The sequence below is a fragment of the Aureobasidium namibiae genome, assembly GCF_000721765.1.
Source record: "Aureobasidium namibiae CBS 147.97 unplaced genomic scaffold scaffold_11, whole genome shotgun sequence".
In the NCBI taxonomy this organism is placed as follows: Eukaryota; Fungi; Ascomycota; class Dothideomycetes; order Dothideales; family Saccotheciaceae; genus Aureobasidium; species Aureobasidium namibiae.
In genome coordinates, this window is record NW_013581198.1 from 158,420 (window position 1) to 177,167 (window position 18,748).

The 18,748-nt window shown below is 51.3% G+C and overlaps 9 protein-coding genes across 9 annotated transcripts; 7 read left to right on the forward strand and 2 right to left on the reverse strand.

Moving 5' to 3' along the window:
- Positions 1–135: 135 nt before the first annotated feature.
- M436DRAFT_20500 (S-adenosyl-L-methionine-dependent methyltransferase) lies at positions 136–3,216 on the forward strand (the record flags this gene model as incomplete). The annotated part of the gene is made up of 1 exon (XM_013570631.1): positions 136–3,216. A coding segment is annotated over one exon (3,081 nt), but the record flags the coding sequence as incomplete, so codon positions are not given.
- Positions 3,217–3,888: 672 nt separating this feature from the next.
- On the reverse strand, positions 3,889–5,935 carry M436DRAFT_73705 (uncharacterized protein; the record flags this gene model as incomplete). The annotated part of the gene is made up of 5 exons (XM_013570925.1): positions 3,889–4,641; positions 4,675–5,104; positions 5,144–5,409; positions 5,440–5,564; positions 5,620–5,935. The coding sequence occupies 5 exons, from the start codon at positions 5,933–5,935 to the stop codon at positions 3,889–3,891; spliced, it is 1,890 nt and encodes a 629-aa protein (XP_013426379.1).
- A 648-nt stretch (positions 5,936–6,583) lies between these two features.
- M436DRAFT_49875 (uncharacterized protein) lies at positions 6,584–7,919 on the forward strand (the record flags this gene model as incomplete). The annotated part of the gene is made up of 5 exons (XM_013570821.1): positions 6,584–6,641; positions 6,698–6,804; positions 6,869–7,041; positions 7,093–7,504; positions 7,557–7,919. The coding sequence occupies 5 exons, from the start codon at positions 6,584–6,586 to the stop codon at positions 7,917–7,919; spliced, it is 1,113 nt and encodes a 370-aa protein (XP_013426275.1).
- Positions 7,920–8,344: 425 nt separating this feature from the next.
- Positions 8,345–9,835, forward strand: M436DRAFT_49721 (Acetamidase/Formamidase; the record flags this gene model as incomplete). Its single annotated transcript, XM_013570796.1, has 5 exons — positions 8,345–8,419; positions 8,474–8,492; positions 8,549–8,837; positions 8,912–9,650; positions 9,719–9,835. The coding sequence occupies 5 exons, from the start codon at positions 8,345–8,347 to the stop codon at positions 9,833–9,835; spliced, it is 1,239 nt and encodes a 412-aa protein (XP_013426250.1).
- Positions 9,836–10,214: 379 nt separating this feature from the next.
- On the reverse strand, positions 10,215–11,797 carry M436DRAFT_49418 (hexokinase; the record flags this gene model as incomplete). Its single annotated transcript, XM_013570736.1, has 3 exons — positions 10,215–11,501; positions 11,554–11,702; positions 11,758–11,797. 3 exons carry the CDS (start codon positions 11,795–11,797, stop codon positions 10,215–10,217), a joined length of 1,476 nt encoding a protein of 491 aa, XP_013426190.1.
- Positions 11,798–13,389: 1,592 nt separating this feature from the next.
- On the forward strand, positions 13,390–13,890 carry M436DRAFT_49063 (uncharacterized protein; the record flags this gene model as incomplete). Its single annotated transcript, XM_013570658.1, has 1 exon — positions 13,390–13,890. The coding sequence occupies one exon, from the start codon at positions 13,390–13,392 to the stop codon at positions 13,888–13,890; it is 501 nt and encodes a 166-aa protein (XP_013426112.1).
- A 231-nt stretch (positions 13,891–14,121) lies between these two features.
- M436DRAFT_49242 (uncharacterized protein) lies at positions 14,122–15,318 on the forward strand (the record flags this gene model as incomplete). The annotated part of the gene is made up of 1 exon (XM_013570703.1): positions 14,122–15,318. A coding segment is annotated over one exon (1,197 nt), but the record flags the coding sequence as incomplete, so codon positions are not given.
- A 611-nt stretch (positions 15,319–15,929) lies between these two features.
- Positions 15,930–17,403, forward strand: M436DRAFT_49932 (alpha/beta-hydrolase; the record flags this gene model as incomplete). The annotated part of the gene is made up of 5 exons (XM_013570837.1): positions 15,930–16,034; positions 16,095–16,169; positions 16,220–16,350; positions 16,402–16,506; positions 16,560–17,403. The coding sequence occupies 5 exons, from the start codon at positions 15,930–15,932 to the stop codon at positions 17,401–17,403; spliced, it is 1,260 nt and encodes a 419-aa protein (XP_013426291.1).
- A 686-nt stretch (positions 17,404–18,089) lies between these two features.
- Positions 18,090–18,599, forward strand: M436DRAFT_82884 (uncharacterized protein; the record flags this gene model as incomplete). The annotated part of the gene is made up of 1 exon (XM_013570926.1): positions 18,090–18,599. The coding sequence occupies one exon, from the start codon at positions 18,090–18,092 to the stop codon at positions 18,597–18,599; it is 510 nt and encodes a 169-aa protein (XP_013426380.1).
- Between the last annotated feature and the right edge of the window lie 149 nt (positions 18,600–18,748).

The window sequence follows — 18,748 nt, forward strand, 5'->3', positions numbered from 1 at the left end:
TCCTTCACTTGCTGATTGATTGATTGATCATCACACTCGTGATTCTTTCAGTCGCTACTTGTCTTCATCATTGCATCAATTGTTCATCACATTGTTTCAACATCTTTCACATGTACATGCTCCCATCCTCGAAGTATGCCACCTCTCGCATATCCTACTCCAGAGCCCACAGATTCCCCAAGCTCACGCGATGAATCAACAAAGCGAAGGTTGGAGGACCTCCACGATGCTACTGCGTCTGAACCGCCGGATCCGAAGCGACAGAAAGTATCCGTTCAGGGCGGCGCCCTCTGTTTCCCTCCTTCTCACTACTCCGGAGATCGTCGTCCTCATGCTGGTTCGGATCGTGAAGCAATCAATGCTTTAGCCATCATCTGGAATTCCCAGAACCGCTCTCAGCATGAGTACAACATCTGGGAATTGAATGACTACAGCATATATCGTAACGGCGCCAGTCACAGACATGCCTATGAACTCTGTCCTCTGCACCTCCTGAAGAATGAGGATGGTGTGAATGAACTTCTTTTCGATGGGATTCTAAGCATCGATGGCGTACAACGACCTGTTCGGGGTGTTGCATTCGACTGTCTGGCAATTGAGGGTTACGGGAATGAGAGTGATGGAGTCTCTGCTTGTATTCAAACAACCTTGGGCGCCAAAGCAAACGTCTGGTATGAGCTCGGATCCCCTGCCAGCCAGTACAAGCGCTACCACGACACATTTGTCTGGATTTCACAATTTACGAAGTACGTGGTAGACTTTCTCGAAGACTCCGAGCGACCTGTCACCTTCAGCATGTTTCGACGGACCTTCTACCCCTACTTGAACCAGAAGCACGGATCATCTTCCGCTCTCAAGGACTGGTTAGAGCAACACAAATCAACCGACTTTGGTCAGGCCTTTTGCGCCAATCTAGGTTTCATCATCAAGGAATGCTACAGTGTGAATGACCAGCTTCTCGACGAGCCCATATTTGGCGAGACAGATACCAAGCAACTCAAAGCCATCAGAATGGAGAAGACGGCGTACGGAAAGACGGTCGTGACCCCATTCGTGTACGACCTTTTCCACAAGATGCCTTTCCATGGCCAGATGCAGGTCTTGTCTGAGGTCAGTATTGCCACCTTACAAAAGCAAGAAAGCAGGAGGATCGAATTAGGCCTCAAACCATTGAATTGTCGGCAAACACCTGCTCCAGAACACTCTCTCCAGAAAAAAGTCATCCGAAGAGGAGATATCGTGAGTATTGCCGCGGAAACGCAAACTCAGTGGAGACATTCAACTGGCGCTCACTGGTATGCTTATGTGCAAGCGATCCGGTCTTCCAAGTCCGGCGCACAGAAACTTGACGTCTTGTGGCTCTATGAGCCGTCCGACACTACGCTAGGCCATGGATATTATCCATACAAGAACGAGCTGTTTTTGAGTGATAATTGCTCCTGTGGCAAAGATTCAATTGACGTGGAGCTTGTTCAGACGATTGTCACCGTCAACTGGTTTATTACTAACCCTGAGGAGTCCAAAGATTGCTTCTTCGTAAGGCAGAAATTTCGAACGGAGCCAACCTTAGGAGCCTATGACTTTGTGCAACTACAGCGATCGGACTTCCAATGTGGATGCAACAACATCAAGACAGAGATGGACAAAGTCAAGCAAGATTTCGCAATCGGTGATACAGTGCTTATGTACAAGCTCATTGATGGCAAGGAGTCGTTAGAGCCTGCGGTCATCCGTGGCTTCAACCGCCAAACAGTTACTCTCCAGGCCTTTCTCCGCTGTCACCGCGATCTGGGCGACAAGCAGGCTGCTCCTAATCAATTGTCATTGACTGATGATATATTCGATGTTGATCCAGAATCAGTCACTCGGCACTGCAGGGTGGCCACCTTTGCCAGTCTGGACGACGTCAGATCGCCTTACGATCGTGATGGGGCAGGTGATCATTGGTACGTTGTCAACTCTTCGGCTCCTGCATGGAGCTTTGTTGATCACAAGATCGATGCAGACAGCAAACTCAAGGGGATGGGAATCTTCTGCGGGAGCGGGTCTTTCGACAGAGGTCTAGAGGAAGGTGGAGGCCTCGATTTCAAGTGGGGCGTCGACTGGGCTGAAAGAGCTCTTCATTCGTACAGGGCGAACACTGACGAGCCAGAAAAGCTTAGCCTTTTCCTCGGTAGCGTCAACGACTACCTGAGCAAAGCTATCCGGGACACCGAAAACAGTCGAGTTGCCACTATCGGCGACGTTGATGTACTCGCAGCTGGGTCGCCCTGTCCCGGTTTCTCCGTGTTGCAACGAGATCGAACCAGTGTCCGGTCGCTGAGGAATTGCTCTCTGGTTGCTTCGGTCTGTTCATATGTCGACTTCTATATGCCCAAGTACCTGGTACTTGAAAATGTCATTGGCATGGCGAGAAATCCAGGAAACGCCAAAGACCTGAATGTATTCTCGCAAGTCCTTTGCTGCCTTGTGAGCATGGGATACCAGGTTCAACAGCTGCTTATGGACCCTGGACATTATGGGTCCTGTCAATCACGTCAACGCATCTTCATCATCGCCACAGCGCCAGGGTATAAGCCACCAATTCCTCCGCCCCAGACGCACAGCTGTAAAGAGCTGGAGACATACTGTAGGGCGATCGGCAATGCATCGAACGGCTTGCCTTTTGGGAAACGCAAGTACGATGTCTGCCCCTTTGTATCTCTCACAGCGAAGGAAGCTTTTCAAGATCTCCCAGATATTGGCGACAGCCATGTTCAAACATGTATCGCAGCACCTGATCATCGAACTTGCAGATACGAAAGTGTACGCAAGCGAGCACTCATCTCCATGATTCCTCGATGGCCTTACGGATCGGGTTTTATCAAGGCTGTGAAATCGGGGAGGATGTCTCAGAACGCTATCGATGAGTACGCCTGGCAGAACAAGAACCGTGCTGGAGAGAACAGTAAATCATGGTCCAGAATTTTTCCAAACCGTCTAGTTGGTTGTTTGACCACGGACATCAAGCCTCACGATTCCTTTCTCGGCCGTACACTGCACTACGACCAGCATCGCACAATGACGGTGATGGAGGCGCGTAGGGTTCAAGGTTTGCCTGACAATGAGGTCGTTCTGGGTACGCCTAGCCAGCAATGGTATCAGATTGGAAACGGAGTCGATCGCAAGGTTGCATTCGCTCTTGGAGTGCAGCTCGCCAAGGCTCATCGCAAGAACATGGCCACCAGACGAGGTCCAACAGTCTCGCTTCCGATCATGATTCAGGCAAGCTCTCCTCAGAGCACATCCACTTCTCACCAGGGATTCGAATCCGTCAGCATCGAGTCTTCCCGTGTTATTGCAGTCACTGGGGAGAACGTCAACCCCGACCATGTCGATCAGCAGACAAGTCTGAGTACTACAGAGATAATCGATCTTGAAGTCTTTGAGGTGCCTTTAATCAGCACTCCTGTATCTCAATCTACGGCTCAGGAGGTTTCTAAGACCTCGAGTCAACAAGTTAGGAAGGGTGGGTTGGAGTGCATCATTATTGATTGAGAAATCTCGAAATATTATATGAGTGATAGACGCAGGACAGCGGAGTGGACTCAGCACTGATCGGCGAGATGAACAGAGGAGATTTTATTAGACAGGTGGTTGCTACACAATATTTCATTGCTAGAGATGAATGGAAGAACACGATCAGAATTCACGTTCAGAGAAAATATCAAGAAGTTGAACTGTGACTGCCATCATGATTGTCTAGCATATGCGCGATCAAAAGGAAAGAAAAACAACAAAAAATGCAAAATCAATCTGAGTATAGGGGGTATCGTAACGTGGGAATGCCAATGCCGCAGAAAAGAAAAACATAGGGAAAAAACGCATCTCGTAATCTTCATCTCAATCCTAGAAACCCCAGTCCTCATCATCATCACTCAAGTCCCAACTCCCTGGTACTCGTCTATGCCCTCTCAATCTCCCCGCCGCCGCAGTAGCAGCAGCATTCGCCGCACCACCTCCTCCAGCCACGGCAAACAAATCGTGGAAAGCTGGTTCAGCCAGATTCAGCGCGCCGCTAGCAACCAATCTCGCTGCTATCCTGAGCATAGTAGCTACGAGATTCGCCGGTGGACCCAAAAACAAAGCGCAGGTTTTGCGAACGAGAAGGGCTGGAGAGGTTTTGGTGAGAGCGGTGGTTGAGGAGGTGGGTTTGGCGGGTGTAGACACAGAGACAGAGGCGGGAGGTGGAGAGGACGAAGTACGAGTAGAAGGTGAGGGTGATTGAGAGGGTGCGCGACGACGTTGGCGCAGTAGGTCGGTTGCTTCAGAGGGGGTGAGGACGGGGAGGGTGGACCAGGATGCTGCTGTTGAGAGGGAGGTTGTGGAGAGGGCTGGTGAGGAAGCTGTGAAGGTTACGTAGGAGGTGGTTTCGGTTGTTGATGTGGATGGTGGTGCTGTTGAAGGTTGCTCGGTAGGGTTTGAGAGGGGTGGTTGCGAGGCTTTGGTGATGGGTGGTGTGCTGTTATCCAGTTCTTCTTCCAGCTTTTCTGTGGCTCCTGCGACTGCTTGTTCTAGAGGTTCGTCTGGTGGGAGTGTTCCGGTGATTGTGTCATCAGCTTCCTCTTGTGCGTCGGGGTCAGACTGAGATAGTGTGTCAGACTGATCGAGTACAGGCTCTTCATGTGCTTCGACGATAATCAAAGGTTCCGAGAACCTTGGATGGCCATCTTCATCCGCCACGACCGCGATTGGTCGCACTGTGGCTGAATTGACAGATTCTTCGCTCGTAATATCTTCATGAATATGGTAGTCGGGGGAACTGAGAGGTAGATCGTGGTCATCGTCAGATTCGGGAGTAGGTGGTAGTCGTGGAACGAGGGCGCTTGATAGAGGATGTGTAAGGGATGGTGCAGTGTCCCGAGCAGTCTGGTCGAAGATGCCAGCCATCTTCCGGACCTTGTTGACTTTGGATGGAGGTGACGATTCGAGACTCAGCTGCGGAGGGGCAGTAACCGAGCGCATGGCCGCCAGCTTTTTGGAAGGGAATGGTCCAGATAGCTGTGTTGGCTTGTCTCTGCTTGCTGGCCTTGTGTCCTGCTCTTTTCCACTCTCCTCCCCTGATCTTGCATTGTCGTCCATCTCTGAGCGTTCTGTGTCTGACGTCGAGGCACTTCTGTTGGGTTGCAAGAGTTGCGGTTCCTCGAGATCAGCGCCCTCGGGCCTCCAGACCTTGTTAAGTTTCCAGCGCTTCGCAGGTTCGATCAACTCTCTTGACAGTCTGCGCGAGTTTCTGCTGGGCATTTCTGGCAGGTCGTGGCCAAAGCCTCTCTGGAAGGGACAAGCTGTTCTCTCGTAGTACAAGACTTTGGCCAGTGTCTTCTTGAGCACCTCGACGTGTTCCAAATCTTCCTGTGTGGATCCAGGTAACTCGATACGGTAGTAGGTGTTTGGTAGAACGCGCATGGCGAACTTGGAGACGCCGTCGACACACCAACATTGCGAACGAGGGAGGATGGCGTGGAGCAAGCTGCCCGAGTGCAGAAATGCGACTGAGCCAGGTACGCGGTATATCTCCAAGGGTCCTACAATCCGGTCAGCTACACTGCTGTCGCTTGCTTCAGTTGTCCCATATCATACCCAAAGCCATGGTCCGTTCGGTAGGTGAGGTCCATTCCAGAGAGGTCGATTCACCTTCTCCATCATAGCTGGCGATGCTCGATCTCGAGCTGGGTCGCGATCTCAGAGATGATGCTGTGCTGAAGGATACGATCTTAGCCGAAGGGTGTACAAACAGCGTCTCAATCCCGTCGGCGGAACCAATCTCGACTTGTTGATGGTCTCTGGTCGGGTTGGCGAGTCTCGAGGGAAGGGTGAAAGATCGTCGCAGACCTGGGCCTAGAGCCGAGGCCGACGGCATATCCTTGGATGTGCTGGACGACGGCCGCGAAGACATAGCATCCCCCAAAGTCTCCAGCCCGGGGAGTTGTTGGTAGGGTTTGGGTGTGCGTGATGTGTGAGAGGGATGATTGAGTGATCGAGGTCTAGACAGTCCAGCTGAGCGAGACGAGCGCCTTCATTCCAACACTGCCTTGCCTTTTTCAAGCGGGGCATGGAGCCACTGGAAAAAAGGTTGCCAGCAATTTAAGGAGTCATTTTATGCAAGGCATCACTACGTAACAAGCCTGTGCTAGATCTATATGAGGCTGTTCTCTAGTTGTTTCAGGTGGAGACATTTGGTCCAGAGTCAGGAGCTATCTTATTATGACTTGTCCGAGTCAGGCTAGATCCCATGTCCTAACAAATACATCTTCTCTCCCGTCTGAAAACAGCATGAGCATCTGTATAAACATATAGATAATGTAGTATGCTTATCATGACAATATCAACGTCTGGCATGATAACCGTCAGGGCCGTCCCCTCAACAGCAAACCCCTGGATGGTTCAGTCGGGACATCGGCCTTTGGCGGACGCCGTTCCACCACCATGACGTCGGCAGACGCGTCAATGATGAGCTTGCAGCCTGCAAGTCCAAGCAAAATGTTGAATTGAACGACACCATCTTGTCCTTGCTGCATCCAAATCACAGGATAACAGAAGGGCCATGTCGAACTTTGACCCAAATGCCATCCTTCGTGGTGCGCAGCTCACCGTAGTTGGTGGTAAGAAAGTCTAGTCCACTGTCGCGTGCCTGTACAGCTTGACTGACACATCCAAGCCTACCGAGCATTGCAGAACCCCAAGCTCTTTACCTCTGAGCACTACAGACAGGCTGCTCTTGCTGTTGCAGCCGGCATTGCCATTCGTGTCCTCGTCGCCATCCCCGTACGCCTCCCACCTCGTCCTTTTCCATGACCCACCAAGGCAATCATCTAACTCATCGTATTAGGCTGTTGGAGTTCGTGTGCTGATTGCCTTCCTCGGACTGTTCACCGATCTAAAAAGCTCAGGATGGGATGAGGAAATCATGGATGGCCTCGAGTTCCTCGAGCATTCTGTGCTACAGTTGCCCTTCTTCCTCATGAGTTTCATGAGATACATCAGTCCCTCTCTGGACAACATGTAAGCCCTCGAGATCGTCCGGCTCAAGAGGGCCCGTACTGATTGTACCAGGTTCATGGAATCGCTCAGATGGGTCGACGAGACCTACGTCCAAAAGCACAAGGGCGAGGATCCAGACTCGCTCCGTGCCATGTACTATCCCAACATGCGCCAATACACCCACCATGGTCCTGCTCCTGCTGCAGGAGACAAGCCCTCGCAGAACGCTCCCAAGCAAGCCGCCATCAAGTTCTTGATGCGTTACGGTCGCAAGGCTGGCATCTCCTTAGCCGTCTACGTGCTCTCACTGCTGCCATATGTCGGTCGTTTTGTGCTCCCCGCTGCGTCCTTCTACACCTTCAACAAGCAAGTCGGTCTGCAGCCTGCCATCCTCATCTTTGGCAGTTCCGTCTTCCTGCCCAAGCGATACCTGGTTCAATTCCTCCAAAGCTACTTTGCTTCCAGGAGTTTGATGAGAGAATTGGTACGTTCGATTCCGTTTTCACGATAGACTTGAATCCTTACAGACAACACAGCTCGAGCCCTACTTTTCGCGCATCCGCTTCACCCCTCAGCAAAAGAAGATCTGGTTCCACGACCGCGAAGGCGTGCTTTTCGGATTTGGAGTTGGCTTCTTCGTCTTCCTGAAAATCCCTCTTCTCGGTGTCCTCATCTATGGTATTGCTGAAGCTTCGACTGCCTTCCTGATCACAAAGGTCACGGATCCACCTCCGCAACCCGAACAATGGACCAACTTTGCCGAAACGCAAGCCCATTGGCGCAACAAGCATGAGTTTTTGAAGCTCCCCCTGGACAAGCTAGATGCACTGAACATCATATCGACCAAGGAGGGTGAGAAACCTGATACGACGACGATCAAGGGCCGTCAGTTTACCTAGACATGACCGGATTACAAGTACAGCCCAAAAAGTAGCACTCACGATCGAATGCAACAACATGACACAGAACAATCGCAATACAAACCCCGTGTCATCAGTACATAGCTCCGAGTTATATCCAGCGGTATCGGTCCGCCCATCCGTGCACTGTGTGTAAATACCCCTCTATGGAGCAAGCTACCCCACATCTTGGTTTGTTTCGTGACGATATCTGTACACCTGCCGCTCCTGTCTGCGGTCAATTGCTTATCTCTTGCCAATCCACCAGAGGCCGGCCGGGATGAAGGTTGACTACTCCTCATGACTGATCGAGCTCTAATATATAATATGTGAACTCTTACCCCTCCTTGAAGCTTTCCTCTCTCCTCTATATTCCAAGCTTCGATTGCTATCAATAAACATTTATTCTACCTCAACTCGCCAAGATGGGCAAATCAGAGATCAGATATGCTGCCAAAGTCGACTTGGAGAAGGATGCTGCCTCTCAGCCTCAGCTTCATGTAATATCTCATACTCTATAATACCACATTACAAGCTCGACTAACACTTCTCAGAACCGCTGGCACCCCGATAGTACCACTTCCTTTCCCCTTTCCTTCCTTCCCAATCTCACTAACCTCTCCTTGCAGTCCCCTCAGCCGGCAAAATCGCCGACGGCGAAGTGGTAAAAATCGAGTGCGTAGACTGGACAGGCGGCCAGATCAAAAACGACGATTCAGCCGACGACGTCAAGAATGTCGACCTGACCAAAATCCATTACCTCAGCGGTCCTTTTGAGATCGAAAACGCAGAGCCTGGAGATGTATTGGTTGTGGAGATTCAGGATGTGCAACCCTTGCAAGACCAACCCTGGGGTTTCACGGGTATTTTTGCAAAGGAGAATGGAGGTGGATTTTTGGATGAGTTGTATCCTGATGCGTGAGTTGCTTCTCCAGCTGAAGAAATACCAAGTAGGAGGGAGGGAAAAGAAAGACTGACGAGCAAGACGACAGATCAAAAGCCATCTGGGACTTCGAAGGCATCTTCTGCTCCTCCCGCCACATCCCCCACGTCCGCTTCCCTGGCCTCATCCACCCTGGTATCCTCGGCTGCGCACCCTCCGCCGAGATCCTCGCAGAATGGAACCGCCGCGAAGGCCAACTGATCTCCGAATGCTCCCACATGGCCCGCGACGTAGCCCAACCACCCAACCCCACCAACGTCCACGCCGGTGCTGCAGATGACACCCTCACAAAAAGAGTCGGCGAAGAGGGAGCAAGAACCATCCCCGGCAGGCCCGAACACGGCGGAAACTGCGACATCAAAAACCTCTCTCGCGGCAGCAAGGTCTACCTCCCCGTCCACGTCCCCGGCGCCAAGTTCAGCGTAGGCGACCTGCACTTCTCCCAGGGCGACGGCGAAATCTCCTTTTGCGGCGCCATCGAAATGGCCGGCGTCATCACCATAAAGTTTTCAGTCATGAAAGATGGCGTCAACCACTTGAGTCTGAAATCCCCCATCTACATTCCTGGTGCCGTGGAGCCAAACTTTGGTCCTGGCAGACACATCTACTTTGAGGGCTTTTCGGTGGATTCGGAGGGCAAACAGCATTATTTGGATACCACGGTTGCGTATCGACAGACCGTGTTGAGGTGTATTGAGTATTTGAGGAGGTATGGGTATTCCGATCAGCAGATTTATTTGTTGTTGAGTTGTGCGCCTGTGCAAGGGCATATTGCTGGTATTGTTGATGTGAGTATTTTGCTCTTTCTTCTTCGGTCTGATTTTGGTAGAATGCTTGCTGACTATTTTTTTTGCAGATCCCCAATGCTTGCACTACTCTGGGTCTTCCTATCGATATTTTTGACTTTGATATCAGACCGGAGGCTGCTATTCAGAAGCTCGATATGGGAGCTTGTGCTGTTGCTTCAAAGTAAAAGAGTGTCGAGTGTTGAAGCATCGATATTGTTTGCAACGATTGGGATTTGGCTGGAACAGAAGTTCATGAACATGTGGATTGCGGTCGCTTCACGATTATGTAGATGTTGGTAATAGCAGTCGTAGTATAGCTTTCTCGACATTCGTCCTTCATCAGCTCGCGAGACGACAAGTAATATTTGCGTGAGTTGAACAGTGTTGAGAAGGTATGCGTCCTTCAGTCCTTGGTGTCATGTAAGAACAGCATATACCATTGAACTCACGATCATTAAAGAAGATTCGTTTCATTTTGTGCAATGTGCAGCTACTGAGAGGAAGCGCCTCTAGCAAAAAAAGAGCTCAAGAATTAACCACTGTCCATCATGATATTCAACACGCTTAGAAGTCGAGCATGGACTTGGCATCCTTGATACCAGCAAGCTGGCCCTCCTTGACTCTCTTGAGCGTAAGGGCAGCGATCAAAGCGGCACCAACACCACTTCCATCCTCGGCAGTCATGATCTCGACGGGGTCGGCATCACGCTTGCTCTTCTTCTCTGGCCAGTCCAGCATCTCGCGGAGGGCCTGGGCACCACGGGCCTTGAAGTGAGGGTACTTGTTAAACACCGAACCGTCGGCACCAACGTGAGCAGTCTTGTAACCCTTCTTCTTGCAGATGGCAGCGACACCACAGGCTGACAGACGTGCAGCACGAGTTCCGATCAGCTCGGCAAGACGGCGAACCAGCTCAAGCTCGGGCTTGTTGCACTGGAGGTTGAACTGAGTGCGCATCAACTCAGCGGTCTCGGACAAGTTCTCGAAAGGATCTTCCTCGATAGCGGCAAGGACAGAGGCGTCAATGTTGTAAGGCTTCTTGAGCTTGTCGACGCTCTGGCCCTCGAACATGTGCTTTCCCTCGTGCATGTCGAGCAGGACGAGACGGAAAATCTCACCGAGGTACAGACCAGCAATCATCTTCTCGAAGGCCTGTTGGCCAGGGCGAGGGGATTCCTCGTCGATTTGGTGGTCGTACTTGGTGAGAGGAAGAACCTCGTGCTCGTTGTCGAAAGCGCCGTACTCGCAGTTGATGGCAATAGGGAGCTCGGGATCGAGGTTCATGTGAGCCAGCTTGGGGATAGAACCGCAGTTCTCCATGTAGGCAGCGTTACATCCAGTACCGAAGATACATCCGATCTTCATCTCAGTGTCGGTGTAGGCGGAGGCGATCAGAGTACCGGTGGTGTCGTTGATCAAAGCAGTGAGCTTGATGGGGACACCGCGCTCGGCCAAAGCCTTCTCGAAGGGAGGAACAACGTCCTCACCCTCAACACCATCGATGTCGAAGCCCTTGGTCCATCTTTGCAGAATACCGTGGTCGATGTAGTGCTGGGTGGCAGGGTAGGAGAAGGTGAACCCGAGAGGAAGCTTGTCGAGCTTCTCGCCCTCGTGGTGGTATTCGATGAATTGCTGCAAACAATCGGCGATGTAGCCCCAAAGCTCGTCGGCGGTACCGGTCTTGAGCTCCTCGGGCATGCGGTACTTGGACTGGATGATGTCGAACTCTCCCTTCTCCTCGGGCAGGTGGATCTCACAGACACGGAGGTTGGTGCCGCCCATGTCGAGGGCGAGGAATGTACCAGTCTCGTGACCAGTAGGGAAGCCCATACACCATGTAGGGTTCATGGGCTATCAAGTGTCAGCTACCTCGTCAGTGAAGCATGGATAGGTGGATACTGACGATTGTGGAGCCCTCCTTGGCAAGACCCTTCTCGAGTTCCTTGACGAACTTTGTGACAATCTTGTCGAGTGTCTCTTTGGGGACAGTGAAGATCTCTTCAAGGTGCTTGATCTGGGCAAGGAGATCCTTGGGCACATCGGCCATGGAACCTGGTGGGCTGTCAAAATCGGGTTTGTATCTAGCTCTTTACAAAGTGTGACTGACCCTTTCTCGAAGGGGGTCTGCGAGGACCGAGACCGACCATACTGACGGATGTGTGTTGAGTTGTTTATGTGGTGGTTTATAGAGTGACAGGCGTCAGATGCACGCTTGTGGGATTGAGATGGTGGACGAAGACTGAGAGTGACGTATGTCAGCAATGGTCAATGACATGGTGGGTTGCTGAGCCGAAGTGACGATAGAGAACGAGAACAGGTAGCAGTGACGATAGGCATGAGCAGAAAGTGTGTTTCTCGAGCGGTGAAGTGCGGTATGACCATGGGATTGGCTCAGAGCGGAATGAGCCTTGAGGCTTCGCCCATCGAATCCTCAGCATATCGACGCAACAAGTATAGATGCAACTTTTGACGATCGTGGGCGTGGTTGCAACGCGACTGCTGCGATGTGACGCGCCCCTCATTGAGAGCCCCTCAATTCAACAATCCATGAACATGTGGGGGAAGCTCGATGAGCTGACGTTGGCCGGCCGAGATGGAGAGTAGGGAAGAACGGGCGGAGTTCGACACGAGATGCAACTTACAAGGACAATGCAATGGAATGTACAAGTGGTAGGCGCCCGAGGTTTGGTTGAGAAGGTTTTTGTGTAATGGTGGTGCTCTCACTCCGCTTCAGCCCTGAGCTTCTCAGCTCCGGGCCGATGACCGATGGCTGTGACGTAGCCTCTTTCCAAAACAAGGTGCACGCCCATTGGCTCATCACCTGAGCTTCTGCCAGTAGCTCCTTCCTCTTCTTCTCTTACACTTCCCTCACAAACTCATACACAAACAAATCACTCTGTACTACCCATTTCAATCTCATCCACCACCCTCAACCACACAGTCAGTCACACCTTACTACTACCACAAGCTATCCTCATACTGATCCCCTCCCAGAACACCATGTCTTCCGCACTCAGAATCGCTCGCGTTGCCCGCCCTCTCGTCGCCAACCCCCAGGTGGCCCGCTTCTCGATTGCTCCCCGTATGATGGCTGCTGGTGATTCCGGTTCGCCCAGATCCGGCGGTGCTGCCTCGGGCGATGCCTTCACGAAGCGCGAGGAAGCTGCAGAGAACCTCTACGTCAAGCGTCAAGAGGCCGAGAAGCTCCAGGCTCTGAGAGAGAAGGTCAAGAAGGGCGAGGCCCAGCTCGCAAAGGACAAGGCCGACCTTGACAAGGCCGACAAGAAGTAAATCTGATGCCCACCTGTACAACACATCAACGACCACAATGCATACGATTTATGCGAGTTACACTGCAGCATGACGGAGGATCCTACTTTTACCCTTTCTTGTATCATAACAACTTAATCAGCGAAGCCTGTTTCCAACCTTCCGAATTCATTGTTTCGTCGTCAGTGTAGCTGTCCTATGCTGTGGCAGTCCTTCCAACACGCTTACACGTTCAACAGAGCATGTGATCTGTCAAGAAGAGAATGCCGCGAGACAGTAACAAGGAGATGGACGAGCTGCTACGGTGCGACCAGATCTATGTAGCTCTTCACCTGGCGATGATACATGTGTTTGGTATACTGGGTGCACGGGCCATATTGCATGCTCAACGCTGAACTTCCTTGAGAGACGAGCAAGAGATGCCAAGTCAATAGACCACGTTCACAGCATGCCTCTCCTCGAACCACCGATGCCGCCGCTGGAGTCCATCTTCAAGAGCTTTTCTGGCACATGGAAGCTCCGCCGCTCACTCACCAGCGCCCTACCTGGCTTTCCTTCTGGAGAATTCACCGGTACTGCCACTTTCAAGCCTCACAGCGCATTCGATGGCAAATCCCTGCTCTACCACGAACAAGGAGAGCTTGTGACAGAGCAGGGCTACAAGCTTCTAGCCAACCGGAAATACGTATACCGCTTCAGCCCTGATGACGAGAAGATCGCAATCTGGTTCGTCAAGGAGCCAGCACCTGAGACCGACGAAGAGGTCGACTACCTGTTCCACGAACTAGAATTTTCTTTTCTTGACCAACGCTGGATTGCCAAGGGTGATCACCTGTGCGATAAGGACATGTACTGGGCCTTCTACGACTTTAGACTGGAGGACAACATGAAGAGATGGGGCTTGCGATACAAGGTCAAAGGACCGCAGAAAGACTACCTCAGCGACTCTGCCTATGAGCGTATCGCATGATCATACCATCGCTGTGCTAGCAGCTGGCTTGAGTTTACCTGTGACACCTCGACGTGCATATCATGCGTAAAAGCTTGCGGTGAATTGTAGCTGCAGCGGTGACGCATCACTATGGCGTGCTTTACCTGCCACAAGGATCTTAGGCATACGCTTTGCCTCGTATATATGAGCAACCATGGCAGCCTCTCAGACAACTCCGACAAGCCTCACTAACACCTTCTGACTCTCACCATATCTTCGCCGCTAGAACGAGCGCTTCTTCGTCTTCAGACCCTATCCAAAGGACCCAGTCTTGGGCACTTCCTCAAGCTGTATCTTGCTACCCAGGACATGTTGCATCTGAGATTGACTTCTCGTGCATTGCATGAAGTCATTGAGCTCAATGAGATGGCGCTCGAGACTATCTACATCCACACGCCGGTGCCGTCTGGAAGGAGTCAACACACGGATGCACTAATTAGGGTCGGGTCGTGCTGCCGACACCTCGTAGTCAGGATCGCGTATCCTCTCAAAGCATGCTATTCACCAAGGACATCATCTCGCAGCACAAACCCTTCTGCTCCGCGCTCTAGAAGGGGGAGTGATACAATATCTGACAATCTCGACGCATACTGTCCATACGCCGAACCGCCCGTTGCTTGGAAGTTTGTTGTGCAGAAAAAGCCAGGTGTGATCGACCAAGACTTGCTTGAACAGTGGTGCGAAATTCTCAAGCTATTACCGAATGTGGAAACTGTTCACATCACCTGTAATGGTGATCCTGCCTGGCCTGGCTGTACCGATATCGAGTCCGCACTCATCATCTTGCGCATCGCCCTCGAACGTATCAATCCTGAGCATCTACACACGGTGTGTCTATCTCCGATCCATGCTATGGGTATCATGCATCTTCGCTGGGCAGGAGCTGGTGCATATGGAGAAGCTTGTGCTTCAAGAGATCCTGTTTGGTCTAGGTTGAAGGTGTTGAAGCTAGGGATTCTCAGTCCTTACACCGAGGGTCGACTATCTGAGTGTCAGGAACGGCTGTTCGGGAAGATCTTCGTGGACTACTTGCAGAGCTTCAGTCAAACACTGGTCCAACTCGAGTTGTCATGGCTCGGTACTGCAGGTCCAAACCCGTTCGTTGCAGAAGATGGGCATCGAGCGATACACTTGACGAGGCACTGGAACTCACTTACAGAATTGTGGCTCAACAATGTAACGCAGAACTGCAGCATTTCAACTATCAAAAACCAGGCGCCGAAGCTTCGGAAACTCATCGTTGCCGCCGATGTCCCAAGTACAGGTGATCAGAAGCGTAAGCAATGGGTTGATTATCGGAGTCAGGGGCTCGAAGATCACAACGACGAGAACGCAGATTGGACGACATTCCAGACTCTGCGTAACTCAGCGATACCGGAACCTCTCTTCAGTCGTCGTCTTGCATGATCTATATAGGCATTGATTGCAACCCCCATGCCCAATTTGATAGGTTGGACAGTTTCTGCATCATTATATCTCGAATGGAAAACAATGGCAATAAATCACACAATGTTCTTCGAAGTGACCCAACCATGATTTGACCAACTAATGTCATCAGCTTTCTCGTAAACTACTGACGTATGTCTCTTCATATGCTATTATCAGACCGAATGGGTATGGCGTAAGGTACCTTCGGAGAATTATCAACTCTATCCCCACCAAGTCCGGGACTGAGTTATAGAACGCAAAGTGACGCTCTAACCATGTCCGCTCGACACAGATGGCAGTGAGCGTTCCGGAAACAAGCTGTCATTGTTCTATAGCTTAATGCTCTACCCTCTATTTATGTCCGTCTACGCAACACATTCGGACATTTCAAACACTCAAGACCACAAAATAGTAAGAATCGCAGCGATGTAACACGATCATCCGGCAGGTAAGTGGGGTCCACTTGTGGAGGAGCCGACCTTCTTGCCCGCTGGTATTAAAGTCATCGCTGCTGCCTTTTTTCTTTGATGCCCTTCTCGTTCGTTTGCTTTCGCTTCAAGAAGAACGACAATCAGACATTCTAAGACAAAATGGCTGCTCCCAACGGAGGATTCTTCATTCAGGATAAGCTATATAAGACAGCTCCTCACCATGAAAGCTACAAGCAGCTCTGGGAGACCAAGTGGAAGAAGCCTGTAAGCATGAGAGCTAGAAGTGTGGTGTCGAGTTATCGGACTGACTGTACCATACTCTAGTGCGAGATGGGCGTCTATCCTTTCATGTTCTCTGCAGTCAAAGACTTTGAACCGATAGTCGAGAAGCTTGTGGCGGTATATTGAGCATACTAATGTTGAGACGACCCTTACTCACGAGGCATCAGGGTGACTACAAAGAGCCATACGATTGGGACGACTACGCGCAAGTCTACTTCCCCAAAGCTGAGGAGCTGGTCTCTGAGGCACAGAAAGCTGAGCAAGAGGGAGACAAGGACAAGGCTTCTGAGCTCTACTTGTGAGTTTGAGACATGATTGAATCATGGGGAATCATGCTGATCCAATACAGGCGAGCAAGTGCTGTCTACCGTATCTCGAGGTTCCCTGCTCCACGTTCAGAAAAGCAGAGATACGCCTGGCAGGAAGGCAAGAAAGCCTGTATCAAGGGTTTAGGGTAAGCATACCCACCATGTCCTTCGGAAGAACACTGCTGACTATATGTTACAGACTCCGCGAACACCCCGTCCACGAGATCGAAGTCCCACACACCCACGGCATCGAAGGAGAAGGCAAGAACATCCCCATCTACCACCTCCTCCCATCAGGAGCCAGCGAATCAAACCCCGCCCCTGTCGTCCTCATCATGACCGGACTGGACGGCTACCGCACAGAACTCGCCGTCTGGATGGAAGGATGGCGTCAAAACGGCGTCGGCAGCATCGTCGTCGAAATTCCAGGCACCGGTGACTCTCCAGCCCTAGCCTCTGACCCAACATCTCCCGACCGACAATGGAGCAGTCTGTTGGATTGGATAGAGACTCAACCCGCCATTGCAAAGGACAAAGTCTGCGTCTGGGCTTTCTCGACTGGTGGTTACTATGCCATTCGCCTTGCACACACACATCCGACTCGTCTTGCTGGTGTGGTCGCTCTAGGTGGTGGCGTACATCACATGTTTGACGAAGAATGGCTCAACAATGTGAACAACCTGGAATATCCCTTCGATCTTGCCACAACTCTCTGCTACAAATACGGCTACGGTGACGATTTCGAAAAGTTCAAGAAGGAAGCCAAGAAGTTCTCTCTACTTGAGGACGGTACCTTGGATAAGCCCGAATGTGCAAGGCTACTGCTTGTCAATGGCACAGAAGATGAAATCTTCCCCATCGATGACTATTACCTTTGTTTGCTGCACGGAGCTCCCAAAGAGGCGAGGTTTATCCCTGGCATCAAGCACATGGGCGAGCCAGAGAGTTTTTTTGTTATCCTCAAGTGGATCTACAAGCTCTTTGGTATTCAGGCCAATCCGGTGGATCAGATGAAGACTATTCCGTTCAAGCCAAAGTACTAGATCAGGTTACATAAGCCTCTGCTTCTATTACCACGACGTCCTCTGAATACTATAGCGGCAAAGTGATCGCTGTCTTGGGTAGTTGTCAAGTCTAGTAGGCCATATCAAGTAGGTGATCCTCATCGAGCAGTATCGTCGTAGCACCCACACACATTCGAGATCTACGAATGCCGAGACCATCTAACATGACAACAAAAGCGCACGCATCTTCTATCTACCTGTTGATGCGACGCACCCTTACTCCTGCTTCTGTCACAACAAACCATTTCGCTTCTTACCGGCCCACCGTACAAGAACAAACCATTGAGTATATCATATCGAACCTCCAACATTGCTCCTCATACCTCTAACAAACGTACTGCCAGACTCAAGGACAATGGCTGCACCTCGCCCTACAAGAGAGGAGGATTCTGCAGGTTTATTCCGTAACCTAGACCTCCACACACGAGTTCAAGCCCTCGAAGAGCAAAACCATGCCCTCGAACAACGCGTTCGTGCTTTGGAAGCAGAAAACCAAGCTTTCAGAACACCCGAAAGAAGATCAACCATTCCAGAGTCAGTGGACTTGGATGCTAGTGATGCAGGTGATGAAATGATGGAAGAAACACTAGATGATGCTCTTCTGGAGCAGCTGGCCGGCAGAACATCAGGCCAGAGAGGGATCTATCACATGGGCTGAAGAACCAATGGGGGATTCTGGAGGACAGGAAGTCGTCGATGAGTCTCCTGGGCAGATCGATGCGCCTCCTCGCCGGGAAACCGCACCTTCACCGACTACCACTGCCCAAGACGCCGACTACGCCGTCTGGTACGAGAACGGCACCTTGCGCACCAACGCCCCTGCTCACCTCCTCACTGTATCCTGGACCTCACTCCTCACCGCCTTCACCAACACTCGCACCTATCTCACTGGCCTTAACCCTCAATGGCCCTCCCTCACTCACCCCACCAATTGCGTCCGCGGTGTCGTGGCTAAGCAGAGTACCCCGTGGACTGTCGATTCACCTGGCGAGTTCTGCTGCAAGAGATGCTTCAACACTCAAAGAGTGTGCCTGAGGTACAACAAGAAAAGTGAAAGATTGGAGGCTTTGCCTCTGCCTGAAGAAGTCAGAGGTGAGGAATTTGGCTTGGGTTGGTTTGTTGCTGAGGAGGGAAATATGAGCAACAAGGGTGTGTTCAAGGGATTGTGGAAGTGAAGGTTGAGCGATCGGAGGCTTTAAGTGGGATGTTGCTCCTTTTGATAGAAGTGAGAGGAAGGAGCGATGGTGAAGGAATGGTAGTGAAGGAAAGAGTAAAATGAGGGAACAAAGCAGAAACAATAGGAAATGAACCTTTCACACAAAAC